The sequence below is a fragment of the Phyllobates terribilis genome, unplaced genomic scaffold (genome assembly GCF_046119375.1).
Source record: "Phyllobates terribilis strain yellow unplaced genomic scaffold, ASM4611937v1 Scaffold_2__4_contigs__length_985480577, whole genome shotgun sequence".
NCBI classification, from domain to species: domain Eukaryota; kingdom Metazoa; phylum Chordata; class Amphibia; order Anura; family Dendrobatidae; genus Phyllobates; species Phyllobates terribilis.
The window spans coordinates 646,714,645-646,729,250 of NW_027362762.1; the positions used below are offsets into that span (position 1 = coordinate 646,714,645).

General features: G+C 42.8%; 1 protein-coding gene across 1 annotated transcript in view; it reads right to left on the reverse strand.

The window, feature by feature from the left end:
• CUNH3orf85 (chromosome unknown C3orf85 homolog) overlaps positions 1 to 14,606 on the reverse strand; it is a 39,131-nt gene that overhangs the window by 7,045 nt on the left and 17,480 nt on the right. Inside the window, exon 3 of the mRNA XM_073670675.1 lies at positions 12,497 to 12,588. Coding sequence (XP_073526776.1) covers positions 12,497 to 12,588 — 92 coding nt within the window. The remainder of the gene's footprint in view (positions 1 to 12,496; positions 12,589 to 14,606) is intronic.

Sequence of the window (14,606 nt, forward strand, 5' to 3'; positions counted from 1 at the left end):
TAAAAAGCTTTTATAAGGATCGAGCTCGGCTGTCCACCGCAAGGCGTCCTACCGCCAGTCCCAGCCCCTATGCCTTGGGGTGCCTCCTGATGCTCTTCACTGAGTATCCTGTGGTCCCGAAGCATTTCCTTTGAAAAAATTAAGTGTCCAAACTACAGGTGGTGTAGCTTGCTTAACAGCCGGGATAATCCGCTGACTAGCAGACACTGCTACTAGGCACAAAGTATTTCCTGGGCTAGATGCAGTTAAAAATTTGTAATTAGATACTCTCGTTGGATGCTGAGAAAGCATTCCATAGAGTCTCCTGGCACGCCATATATTATTCTCTTAAAAGCTTGGGGTAGGGGTCTAGGGGACCCTTTTATAGCCAAAATCACGGCCCTGTATCACAATGCATCACCTAGGCTGAAGATAAATGGAACTGTAGCACCCCGAGGGCTCGGTTGCTGCAGAGGTATTGCACCTCACCCAGAGGTGTGATATCTCACTCTCTGGTAAGGATGGAGTGAGGATCAGGACCCCGACACCTGCATGCATTACACCACATTGCCGTGGGGCAGGGCGACCAATATGCCCCTGAGATGGGCACGACAGTCCCTGTCCCTGGCTGGAGTGGGGGGAGGGAACACTGAGGAAGGGGAACCCTGTAGCGCAGGAGCAGGGAGGAAGCAGTTCCTGGGTGCATTGAGAAGGGAGTATAAAAGGTGGGCACAGGGTATCAAATTCTTAGGAATTCCTATTCATAGAGACCTCTCCCGTCTATGTTATCTTAATTTTGGGCCCTTTATTGAACAACTCCATACAGACCACGGTTGGCAAGTTAGAACTGTAAGATTCACTACGTGAACCACTGGTGTTTTGTGGAAAAGCACATGTACACTGAGTTCCAAATTATTATGCAAAAAGTGTTTAGGCGTGATAAGGGAAGAATTTGTTTGTTTGTCAGTTAAACTCATTGATGGTGATGTGTGTCAGGGCTCTTTATATCACTGTAAGCCATTGCAGACACCTGTGCTAATTAGTTTGGCAGGTGTGTCCAATGAACGGCAAGACTACTTAAGAAGGCTGTCCCACATTATTAAGCAGCCTACATTTTCTGCCAAAATGGGAAAGAAAAAGGATGTGTCGGCTGCTGAGAAGCAACAAATTGTGGAGTGTTTAGGTCAAGGCATGACTACAATCAACATTGTGCGATGATCAGGATGAAGTGTCTTGGCAATCAAGAAGTATGTAGCTGATTCACAGTACACACGTGTGCGTGCTGATAAGGGCAAATTGAGGACTCTTTCCTACAGGCAATTACGTCAGGTTAAAAGAGCAGCGTCAAAAAAGCCTTGTCATAGCAGCAGACAAGTTTTTGAAGAACGCTGGCTGCGGGGCATGACAAGATCTCCAAGGCGTAAGTGGCGAGCTCCGGCCATTTATCCAGATTGGAAGCCCAAAAAGAGCAAGGGTCCAGTGACACAGTCATGGCTTCAATGTTTACTTGGAGATACTCCTGTACCATCGTCTCTAGGCGTTGACTATGTGTCAGACTTCTTGTCTCCTGTGGCCTTGCAAAGGATGAGCTAAAAAAGTGGTGAAATGATTTCGCAAAATTGATGTTACCAGCAGATACTGTGTTTCTGTTACGGTTTGAGTGCTGAACACTCGACGGTCCCACGGTTGGCAAGTTGGAACTGTGAGATTCACTACGTGCACCACTGGTGTTTTGTGGAAAAGCACATGTAAGATTCTGCAACAGTCTCTGCTGATACTCCTGCATGCGTGCATCCCTTTCTATGGCAGGAATTATTTCTGCAAATTTACTTTTGTACCGGGGATCTAACAGTGTGGCAACCCAGTAGTCAGGATTATTTCTAATTCTCCCAATTCGAGGGTCATGTTGCAGGTAGTGCAGCAAGAAGGCACTCATGTGTCTTGCGCATCCAGGAGCACCAAGTCCCTGTTGTGTTGGTGGCGAGGTAGCAATCATGCTTCCTTCCTCTGTCCTCTCCCCCCAACCTCGCACAACAGAAATGTGATCAAGGTCTCCCTCATCTGATGAGTCTTCCATCAGTTCGTCCTCCACTTCTTCCTGGGCTCCTACACCTTCCTCACTAGTTTGGCTGCTACCATGCACCCTGGTAAAACCATCTCCCCCCACCCTCACATGCCTGCCGCCTTGGTGCTGCCGACCGTCTGGACCTTGCAGATGTTAGCCCTTCCGCATACAACTCCTCCTCCTCTACTTCCTCCACCTCCTCTTGTGCCACCACCTGACTCCGAATTCTGTTTAACATGTGCTCCAGCATGTAAATCACCGGAATAGTCATGCTGATAATGGCATCGTCAGCACTAAACATCTTCGTCGCCATTTCAAAACTGTGCAGAAGGGTGCATAGGTCCCTGATCTGAGACCACTCCTCCAGCGTGATTTGCCCCACCTCTGGATCCCGTTGGCCCAGGCTATATGTCAGAACGTATTGCACCAGGGCTTGTCGGTGCTTCCACAGTCGCTGCAACATGTGCAGAGTTGAACTCCACCGTGTTGGCACATCGCATTTTAGCCGGTGAAGTGGCAGGCCCAAAGACTTCTGTAGAGATGTAAGTCACTGAGCTGCGGGATGCGAATGGTGGAAGTGAGCACACAGCGATCGTGCCCTCTGCAGAAGGCCATCTAGTCCTGGATAGTGGGCTAAAAATTGCTGGACAACCAGGTTCAACACATGAGCCATACAAGGCACGTGTGTGACATTGCCCCGGCGAAGGGCCGCACCCAGGTTTGCAGCATTGTCGCACACGGCCTTCCCTGGTTTCAGGTCCAGTGGAGACAGACATTCATGAAATTGGTTCTCCAGAGCTGACCACAACTCCTCAGCTGTGTGACTCACATTTCCCAGACATTTCAAAGTAAAAACCGCCTGATGACGTTGAGCCCTACTGCCAGCATAGTAAGGAGGTGTGCAGGATCCCTTCTGTGCAGTTAGAAAGCTTGTAGCATGACCAGACAGGCTTTGGGTGCAGGTGGAGGACCGAGAGGAGGTTGAGGAGGCAGAAGCAGTGGAGGAACTTTGACATAAAGAGGATTGACGCACAACTCGTGGGGACAGCAAGACTTGGACTGCAGCCCCTTGTCCTGCTGTCACCATAGTTACCCAGTGCCCAGTCAGCGACATGTAAAGCCCCTGTCCGTGCCTACTCGTCCAAGTGTCTGTGGTGAAATGCACCCTGTCACACACAGAGTTTCTCAAAGAAGCAGTGATGTTGTGTGCGACATGCTGGTGGAGCGCAGGCACACCTTTCTTTGAGAAGTAGTGCCGACTGGGCATCTGGTGCTGGGGCACTGCGACGGACATAAGGTCTCGAAAATCCTCTGTGTCTACCAGGCTGAAAGGCAGCATTTCTGTAGCCAAGAGCTTGCAGATGGTGAAATTCAACCTCTTAGCTTTCTCATGGCTAGGAGGAAATGGTCTTTTACTTGTCCACATCTGAGGGACTGAGGGCTGGCTGTTGTGCTTAGACGGGGTTGATAAGGGTGTCCCCGGCAAACTGCCGGTCTGTGAGGAAGATGCAGGCGGACATGTTAGGTTGCCTTGATACAAAGGTGGTGCTATCGATGTCGGACAGCGCTCAACACCAGCTGGTGTTACCACCTCCAAAGAAAATGATGACCTGCCAATCACGCTGGCTGTTGCGGGTAAAGAGGTGGCAGGTCTGTGTCCCAAAACTGGTGTGACTGCTGTCCCCCCAGTCACAGAGGATGAAGAGGCCGCAGATGCACAAGATGAGGCAGACGGTGGTTGGCCCGGCCGGCTAGGCCGCATTGTAGCACAGTGAGCTTCCCACTGCAACTTATGCTTCATGTCCATGTGCCGGTTCATGCATGAAGTACTCAAACTATGTAATTTTGGCCTCTACTTAGCTTTTGTTGACAAATGTTACAGATAACACGAGTTGGGTCATCTTTATCGATCTGAAAAAATGCCCAGGCTATGCAAGGCTTAGCACCCATGCGACCTGAAGAGCCACCACGACTTGTGGTCAGAGGCAGAGTTGTGTTTGAGGATGCAGTTGTTGACGTGCTTCCAGTACTACGTCTCTGTCCAGGAAGGCGCAACATGACCTCATCGTCACTAGTACCCTCCTCCACTTCCTCTGCTGACCTCACCTCTTGGCTGACAGTGGGTTGACAGTAAGTGGGATCTCCAACCTCATCATCATCACCCTGTGTGTTATCACACCCGTCGTCCTCAGAGCCAACCTGTTCCTGCCCTGACAAAAAACTAAAGTTGTCGCTCCAATCAGGTATTTGAGTCTCATCATCGTCTTCCTCATTGTCTCCACCAACAGGAGTTACAGTTTTGGAATGAGGGTCTACATTATGGTCAGAACCTTCTGCGTCTGGTCCTGGATCCAACTCATAAAGATTCTGGGCATCAGTGCAGATCATTTCCTCGTCTGGATTCACAGAAGCGCTGGAGCCGACCTCTGATTCCCAGGCTATAGTATGAGTAAACAGCTCTGCAGACTCAACCATCTGTTCTACCTCATACTCAGACGGGCAGCTGGAGATTTGGGAGCTGTGAGGAAGCAAGTGCGATTGGGGTGGCACCTCTGAGGACTGGAGTATTTGTGATGTTGAAGTTGATGTGGAGGAGAGCCCACTTAAAGGAGCACTTGATATCCGTTGAAGCACCTGCTGTTTTTGTGCCTCATCTGGAATTTGTAGCGATTGGCGTGGCAGTAAGAAAGGGATCTTATCACATTGTCCGCTAAAAGAAGTAGACATTTTAGTTTTACTGGAAGACGGTCTTTCTTCTGCAGATGTTACTGTTGCTTTAAGACCTACTCCACGGACACAACCTTTTTTCCCCTTCCCAACACGCCTATTCCCCTTTCCACCAGCAGCAGGCCTTTTTCCACTCATTTTGGTGGTTAACTAATTCACAACTCTGGAGTTGTTTGCACAAAAAACAATGGATGGGAACCGAGCAGAGCTGAGTGGCCAAACTGTGGTATTAGGTCAAAACTATTGTCTGGGTTAGATGCAGAAAAAAATTATATTCAGTTTGCAACCTGATGGAGGTCAGTATAGATGGACTAATAGAACAAGTCCCACACACTGCTAGAAGGCCAAATATTTTTTCAGAGCTAGATGCAGAAAAAAATTATATTCAATTTGCAGCCTGATGGAGGTCAGTATAGATGGACTAATAGAACAAGTCCCACACACTGCTAGAAGGCCAAATATTTTTTCAGAGTTAGATGCAGAAAAAAATTATATTCAGTTTGCAACCTGATGGAGGTCAGTATAGATGGACTAATAGAACAAGTCCCACACAATGCTTGAAGCCCAAATATTTTTTCAAAGGTAGATGCAGAAAAAAATTATATTCAGTTTGCAACCTGATGGAGGTCAGTATAGATGGACTAATAGAACAAGTCCCACACACTGCTAGAAGGCCAAATATTTTTTCAGAGCTAGATGCAGAAAAATATTATATTCAATTTGCAACCTGATGGAGGTCAGTATAGATGGACTAATAGAACAAGTCCCACACACAGCTAGAAGCCCAAATATTTTTTCAGAGGTAGATGCAGAAAAAAATTATTTTCAGTTTGCAACCTGATGGAGGTCAGTATAGATGGACTAATAGAACAAGTCCCACACACTGCTAGAAGGCCAAATATTTTTTCAGAGCTAGATGCAGAAAAAAATTATATTCAGTTTGCAACCTGATGGAGGTCAGTATAGATGGACTAATAGAACAAGTCCCACACAATGCTAGAAGCCCAAATATTTTTTCAAAGGTAGATGCAGAAAAAAATTATATTCAGTTTGCAACCTGATGGAGGTCAGTATAGATGGACTAATAGAACAAGTCCCACACACTGCTAGAAGGCCAAATATTTTTTCAGAGCTAGATGCAGAAAAATATTATATTCAATTTGCAACCTGATGGAGGTCAGTATAGATGGACTAATAGAACAAGTCCCACACACAGCTAGAAGCCCAAATATTTTTTCAGAGGTAGATGCATAAAAAAATTATATTCAGTTTGCAACCTGATGGAGGTCAGTATAGATGGACTAATAGAACAAGTCCCACACACAGCTAGAAGGCCAAATATTTTTTCAGAGCTAGATGCAGAAAAAAATTATATTCATTTTGCAACCTTATGGAGGTCAGTATAGATGGACTAATAGAATGATGCTATGCCCAAAAGGTTTTACTTCACTAGGTGCAGTAAAAAAATTGGTATTCTATACACAGGTGGTGTAGCTTGCAACACAGATAGGCTACTCCACTGACTAACACACTCTGCAATAGGCCAAAAAGGATTAGCTTTGCTAGATTTAGCCAAATGCTGTGAAAAAAACTTGCACAGCACTGGCACAGACCTGCCTGGCAAAAACTGATAGGAACTGATGTAACTTAGTCCTGAAAAGGACTGCAATTACAATTAGTCTTTACTCCCACAACCTATCTATTTAAGAGCACAGACCAGCCTGATAAAAGTCGTAGGAAATGCTGTAACCTAGTCCTTAAAAGGACTGCAATCACAACTATTCCCTACTCCCAAGCTATCTGTAGATTTGTGCGAAAATTGGCTTGAAATTAACAAGGTATAGCGCACACAGCAACAGCGGTGCCGTCTAACACGCAGCTGCAGCAGTGAGAAAATGGTGGCGACGGGGAAAATGGCTGGGTCTTATAGGGCAAGGACATGTGACATACACTGCCAATGACACATGCCCTTGCTTGTGTGAAAAAAAGCACTTCGCTCCGTGTGTGCGCTGCTGATAGGCTGACAGATTGCACCTCCCCACTGTAAATGCGGGAAAGATAAAAAAAAAATGGAGATCTTCATTATTCCTGCAGAGATCCATCCCCTGCCCCTCCCCCCACCCCGCTGTACACTCAAACTGCGTATTAACATTAATTTTCATCATTACTGAGAAAAAATGCAGTTATGATTTTGGTGCACGAACAGTTATCGAACATAACCTCGAACAGCCGAATTTTTTTCAAATCGTTCGTGTTCGCCGAACGGCTCGAACACCGCCCAAAACACCTCGAATTTGAGATTGGCGAACAGTTCAAGTCGAACAACACTCATCTCTACTCGTTAATGACCAGGCCATTTTTTAAAATTTTGACCGCTATCACTTTATGAGGTTATAACTCTGGAACGCTTCAACCGACCCCCTGATTCTGAGATTGTTTTTTTCGGGACATATTGTACTTCATTATAGTGATACAATTTCTTTCATATGACTTGCTTTACTTTGTGAAAAAATCAGAAATTTGGCTAAAATTTAGAAAATTTCGCAATTTTCAAACTTTGAATTTTCATGCCCTTAAATCAGAGAGATATATCACACAAAATAGTTAATAAATAACATTTCCCACATGTCTACTTTACATCAGCACAATTTTGGAACCAAATTTTTTTTGTTAGGAAGTTAGAAGGGTTAAAAGTTGATCAGCGATTTCTCATTTTTCCGATAATATTTACAAAAACATTTTTTTAGGGACCACATCACATTTGAAGTGACTTTGAGGAGCCTTTATGACAGAAAATACGCAAAAGTGACACCCCTCAAGGTGCTGAAAACCACATTCATGAAGTTTATTAACACTTCAGGTGCTTCACAGGAATGAGGACAAAAACAATGAACATTTTTCACAAAAATGTTAATTTAGACGCAATTTTTTTTTATTTTCGCAAGGGTAACAGGAAAAAATGGACCACATTTTGTTGTACAATATCTCCTCAGCATGCCAATACCCCATATTTGGGAGAAAACCACTGTTTGGGCACATGGCAGGGCTCGGAAGGGAAGTAGCCCCATTTGACGTTTTGAATGTAAAATTTGCTTAGCGGATGCCATGTCGCGTTTGGGGAGCCCCTGACGTGTCTAAACAGTGGAAACCCCCCCAAGTGACACCATTTTGGAAACTATACCCCTCAGGGAACTTATCTAGATGTGTGGTGAGCAGCTTGAACCCCCAGGTGCTTCACAGATGTGTATAACATTAAGCCGTAAAAATAAAATTTTCACATTTTTCTCACAAAAATGTATTTCAGCTCCCAATTTTGCAGTTTCATAAGGGTAACAGGAGAAATTGCACCATACCATTTGTTGTGTAATTTCTCCTGAGTCAGCCGATACTCCATATATGGGGGAAAACCACTGTTTGGGCACAGCAGGGTTCGGAAGGGAAGGAGTGCCATTTTACTTTTTGAATGTAAAATTTACTTGAATAGCTAGCAAAAGCCATGTCGCATTTGGAGAGCCCCTGATGTGCCTAAACAGTGAAAACCGCCCACACCTGACCCCATTTTGGAAACTAAATCCCTCAAGAAACTTCTCTAGATGTGTGGTGAGCACCCAGAACCCCAAGGAGCTTCACAGAAGTTTATAATGTAGAGCCATGAAAATAAAAAAAAATCAAACTTTTTCGACAAAAATGATCTTTTAGCCCCAAATTATTTATTTTCACAAGGGTAAACGTTGAAAATGGACCCTAAAAACTGTTGTGCTATTTCTCCTGAGTATGCCGATACTCCACATTTGGGGAAAATACACTGTTTGGGAGCACGGCAGGGTTCAGAAGGGAAGGAGCACTGTATGACTTTTTGAACACAAAATTGGCTGGAATCGAGAGCGGACACAAGTGTTCGCTACTTGAGTTTGCATCGGATACTCGGGTATGCACCATGTATTGTGGGTGCTCAAGTGACATGCTCGAGTCCCTGCCCCGCATGTTTCACAATTGTTAGGCACCCAAAAAAAAAACATGTGGGGATCACTTGTGCTTGGCAGGGAATCCCCGCTGTGGTGACTAGTTGTCAGTGGGGATCGACTAGCGCTCATCTCCTCCCTTCCCTAACCAGGGCCCAATGCCAGGGAAAGACAGAGCGAGGTACGCATGCAGCGATTGGTGAAGAACCAATATAGGGACGTTAGTGGAGACAGGGTGAGATTAAATCTAAGTAGGAGGTCTCTACTGTCCCCTTTCCCTAGAGTCTGAGCTCTCTTTCCTTCTTCCCTTTGTGTTGCACTTAGTCTTTCCTTCACCTTGCGTGATATTATTGCCGGCCACTACAGACAACAAGGGGGGACAAACAAGGGAAAATCGCTTAGCTTTAGACGACTCCAGACAAATGCACACACGTCCTCTAGCACCAGAAAGGTAGAAGTACTGCTCTTGCTCAAGCCTTCACAAGGGATAATGTGAATATCGCCAGCACCTCCCTCTGGCACATAGCAGATAATTATACACCCAGGCCAGGGTGTTAATTAGCCAGAGGAAGGTAGCCACTGGGTCTTAAAGAGACAGCATCAAGAAGTTGTCTGTAATGCCAAATGAAGAGATCTCCTGCAACCAACTGCAGGGCAACTGTCTGTCACTTCTGACACACCCATGACAATATTATATTATATATTCAAATGTGACGGGTTTGCGATGGAAGAATATAAAATAATAGCAGTGTCTAGAGATGAGCGAACCCTAACTTAAAAGTTCGGGGTTCGTAATGGACAATTAGTGTCCGCTGCTAAACACCGAACATGGACTTCTCCGCAAAGTCAGTTGCAATATTTGGAGTTTTGGGGAAGGAGAGAGAGAGAGAAAGAGAAAATATTCTAGGTCAAAAGTTTGGGTCCCCGTTGTTTTCAATTGGGTTTGGGTTCCGGTTCAAGTTCGGCTACAGTTGTCGTATCTAAATCGAACTTTAAAATAAAGTTCGGGTCGGGTACCAGAACCTGATCTTCCATGGGTCCTGTCAATCCTAGCTGTGTCCTTAAAGTAAAAACTGGCAGTATACTCATGCACACAATTGTATTCAAAAGTATGTTAAAATAGTGTAAAATTGTAAACTTAAAATACTATATTGAAGCGGCATTCCAGTTATTCAAAAGGGAATGGATGGAGTGTCCCATTCTGGTGATCGGTAAGGGTCTCAGCATCAGGCCCCTCATCCCCACCCCGATCTAGTAGTTATCACCTATGCTGTGCATATCTACTTTATCCCAAATTGTTTCTTTTGGGAAATATTATAATATTTTATCCTTACCTACCTCCACCACCACTTGTATCAGATAGACTTAGAAGTTCTGTGGTTTTGGTGTAAAATTAATTTATGTTTTACTGTGAGGGAGTACTAAGAGGCACAGTGTTGAGGCAGTGAGATAGCAATATTATTGTGAAGGGGGCACTAAAAGGCACTGTTATTGTACTGGAGCAGTAAGAGGACACTATTACTTTGTGTGGCCCATTAAGGGGGCATTTTTATTATGAGGGAGTACTATTCAGTATTAAGATCACTAAATGGGGAAAATTGTTTTGTACCCTTAAACCATAACACCGACACTCACAAAGGGGAGAATAGTTAATGTTTTGGGTTTGGCAATACTGTAATACACCACACTTTTACCAACTGAGGCATCTGTTTGGCACTTTTTTAAGGTTTGTTAGGGTATGTGTCCATGGTCAGGAGCCGCCTGTGTCCCCGCCGCGTGGCTTCTGCTCTCATTTTATCTAAAACTTTTTTTTTTACATGCGGACTTTCCTCATATACAGGTGCTTATCACTAAATTAGAATATCATCAAAAAGTTAATTTATTTCAGTTCTTCAATCCAAAAAGTGAAACTCATATTATATGGAGTCATTACAAACAGAGTGATCTATTTCAAGTGTTTATTTCTGTTAATGTTGATGATTGTGGCTTACAGCTAATGAAAACACAAAAGTCATTATCTCAGTAAATTAGAATACTTTATAACAGCTTGAAAAATGTTTTTAAAATCCGAACTGTTGGTCTACTGAAATGTATGTTCAGTAAATGCCCTCAATACTTGGTCGGGGCTCCTTTTGCATCAATTACTGCATCAATGCGGCGTGGCATGGAGGCGATCAGCCTGTGGCACTGCTGAGGTGTTATGGAAGCCCAGGTTGCTTTGATAGCAGCCTTCAGCTCCTCTGCATTGTTGGGTCATGTGTCTCTCATCTTCCTCTTGACAATATCCCATAGATTCTCTATGGGGTTAAGGTCAGGCGAGTTTTCTGGCCAATCAAGCACAGTGATACTGTTGTTTTTAAACCAGGTATTGGTACTTTTGGCAGTGTGGACAGGTGCCAAGTCCTGCTGGAGAATGACATTTCCATGTCCAAAAAGCTTGTCGGCAGAGGGAAGCATGAAGTCCTCTAAAATTTCCTGGTAGACGGCTGCACTGACTTTGTTTTTGATAAAACACAGTGGACCTACGCCAGCCGATGACATGGCTCCCCAAACCATCACTGATTGTGGAAACTTCACACAAGACCTCAAGCAGCTTGGATTGTGTGCCTCTCCACTCTTCCTCCAGACTCTGGGACCTTGTGGAGTGTGTCAATGACTGCCTTCTGGACATCTGTTATGTCAGCAGTCTTCCCCATGATTGTGGAGTCTACTGAAACAGGTTAAGGGACCTTTTTAAACGCTTAGGAAGCTTTTGCAGGTGTTTTTTGTTAATTATTTTAATTTACTGAGATAATGACTTTTGAGCTTTCATTGGCTGTAAGCCATAATCATCAACATTAACAGAAATAAACACTTGAAATAGATCACTCCGTTTGTAATGACTCTATATAATATATGAGTTTCACTTTTTGTATTGAAGAACTGAAATAAATTAACTTTTTGATGATATTCTAATTTAGTGAGATGCACCTGTATGTTAGTCTATGGGGAAAGTCCACTAGTGGACCCGCAAAAGAAATTGACATGCTGCGGGTCCGAAAGACTTGCCGCATGTCAATTTCCATGGGTGATCCGCAGGTGCCCAGAGACGCATAGTGGACATGGGATTTCTAGAAATCCCATCCACTATGCTGTAACATCTGGATGCTGCGGGTTTGACGCTGCATATGTATGCAGCGTCAAACTCGCAGCAGCTCCTGACCGTGGGCATGTACTCTTATAGTTATGGGAGTGAGAACTTACCTTAGCAGTATGAGCTAGATCGAGACAAACAGGAAATGTCTTAAGTCAAGCAAAATTATATCTGTGAGTCACTGGAGTTAACTGTACTATGTTCATGTACGTGGTCTGCAGATAACCTGTGGAGAACTGGTATCTTTCACTTTATGATGGTTATATTGGTCTCTTTATGGTGTTTTTTATTCAGTAACACTATTGTAATACTGTATTCAGTTGTTATATGGTGATAATATGGAGGTATAATTTTGTAACAGTATGGTGGTGCTGTTTAGTCACTATGTTGTGACAATGTGCGGTCATAGCTTGGAGGTATTATTTTGTCCTAATTCAGTGCTATTACATGGTAATTATATTACGGCAGAATCTGCAGTACTGTACATAGTTCCTAAATAATCCAAAAAGGAGATGGTACTGCATTTCTCTACAAATACCTGCTGCCTCATCCTTTATTCACATAGTCTCTATCCACACATTTACCCCTGGATAGAGACAAAATAGAACAAATTACTACAACAATTCTTACCCAATCTCAGAAGAAGAATATGATGAATGCTTTGGTCTCAGATTTAGGTAATATTCTACTGAATTTGCCAGGGACTGCCAGGTTTCACTCACCTTTAAATAAATTATACATAAAAAAGTCAGCACTATAAGTAGTATCATAAATATTGTGGCTTAATTTTAAAGGGAATTTGCCACCAGGTTTTTGCTACCTCATCTGTGAGCAGCATAATGTAGGGACAGAGACCCTGATTCCAGTGATGTGCCACTTTGTTTACTGGGTGCAGCAGTTGTGAAACAATCAGGGTTTAGATGTAGCATGTAGCAGAGCTCAGAAAGCTAACTCCGCCCACACCCGAGCTTTTATGTACATTGTATATTGACAGTGAACTGCTAATCAGTGGTGTGAGCGGGGTTGGACCAGGAGGCACATGAGTAGCTAGACCGGCATTGATGATCTCCTACTTATAAAACACTCATTGTATTGATACAACAGCACACAGCCCAGTAAGGGGCTGAAATCAGTGTCTCAGCCCCTACCTCATGCTGCCCTTAGATTACATAGCAAAAACCTTCTGAAACACTCCCTTTAATAAGAAAACATAAAATAATATTTTAATTGTATTCTTTGTAAATGAGTGAATTGTGAAAAGTAATCACTTTTTTTCAATGGTTGTAGAAAGAAAAGCAAATTCAAGTAGATTTGAATTGTTACAACTAATTTTAATTTTAGTTTGTTGTAACAATTGAAATCTGCTTGAATTTGCTTTTCTTTCTATAACCATAGAAAAAAGTGTTTGTTTTTCAAAGGAATGAGAATTCTTTTTTTTAGGGCAAGGCTTTACGAAATAAAACTCACCTTCTCCAAGGTTTAGTTTGGTTTTAGAGGGAGGTACATACTGGGAGCCACCATGATCAGATTGATTATAGTATAAAGTGGATCATTTGCAGAATTAAAGGGCTATGCTTTGTCTCAAATTGCATTATATTGGACTAAAGAAATAGCACATAATATTATTCTTCCTTGAAAGACACCATGAAAGAACTCTGATGGCATCCACGGTAAATCAAGAGTCCTTTGGGAGCCAATGGTTTCCATCTTGTAAAAGATGCAGGAATTAATACTTGTAATAATTGCACAGAAAGCCTGGAGAGTAACTAAAAGATGATATGTAAAAGGGCCTCACAGCCCTTAGTCAGACCCATCGCATGGTCTGCTAACCACTATTCAAAACCAATGCAACATTTTAACTAATACTAGTAACTTTCTGGAAATTTATAATTTTCTTCTAGAAGGGTTCTTTTACTTGGTCCAGTCGATATAGTAATCCAAAGACCGAATTAAATAGGATATGAACATTTTCAGGGAAATTATCATCCCTTCTAGACCATAAAACTGGCATTGTAAAATTATAAAATGTGTTGCAAGTGGTATTTTGCATAAACTTTTGCAACTTCTTGGGCTTATTCAGCCAGGGAGGCTAGCAGGAGGGACCTTGCAGCAGGTTTACTATAATACTATAATATATGCCAGAAAATTGTCAAACATTGATGCAGGCACCTCTCATGTAGCCAAAATTGTTGCATTCCTCCTTGCGCTACTCCACACATCTCTAGACTATGGACTGGATGACGCAAATAAATATTATTACATTCTTCATCCATTTAAGAGTGCTCTTTTTCTGTTGTAAAAATAGCTCTGAAACATGTACGATTACGACAATATCAAAGTTGCATAAAAAAATTTTATTTAAGTGGTGAAAAAAATTCTAAAGTCTGTAAAAAAAAATTAAAAAATGTTTGGTTCGTGACACAAGTAACATTTTCATTTTTTTAATTGAGATATGTGACAGCTTGTTTTTTTGCATGGCGAGCTTAATTGTTACCAATTTGGGGTGTATGTGACAATCTTGATCGCTTTTAACTGCCTTTTTTAAGAGAGGATTGGTGATTGAAAAACTGTAATTCTGAAGTTTTGATTATTTTCTCGTTTCAGCTTTTACTGTATGGGTTAATTTTTATGGATGCGGCAATATCAAATCTGTTTATTTTAAAAAATTTTACATTTCTTTATTTTTAATGGTGGATAAAAGGGGTGATTCAAAATTTTTATTTATTTTTTATATTTTTTA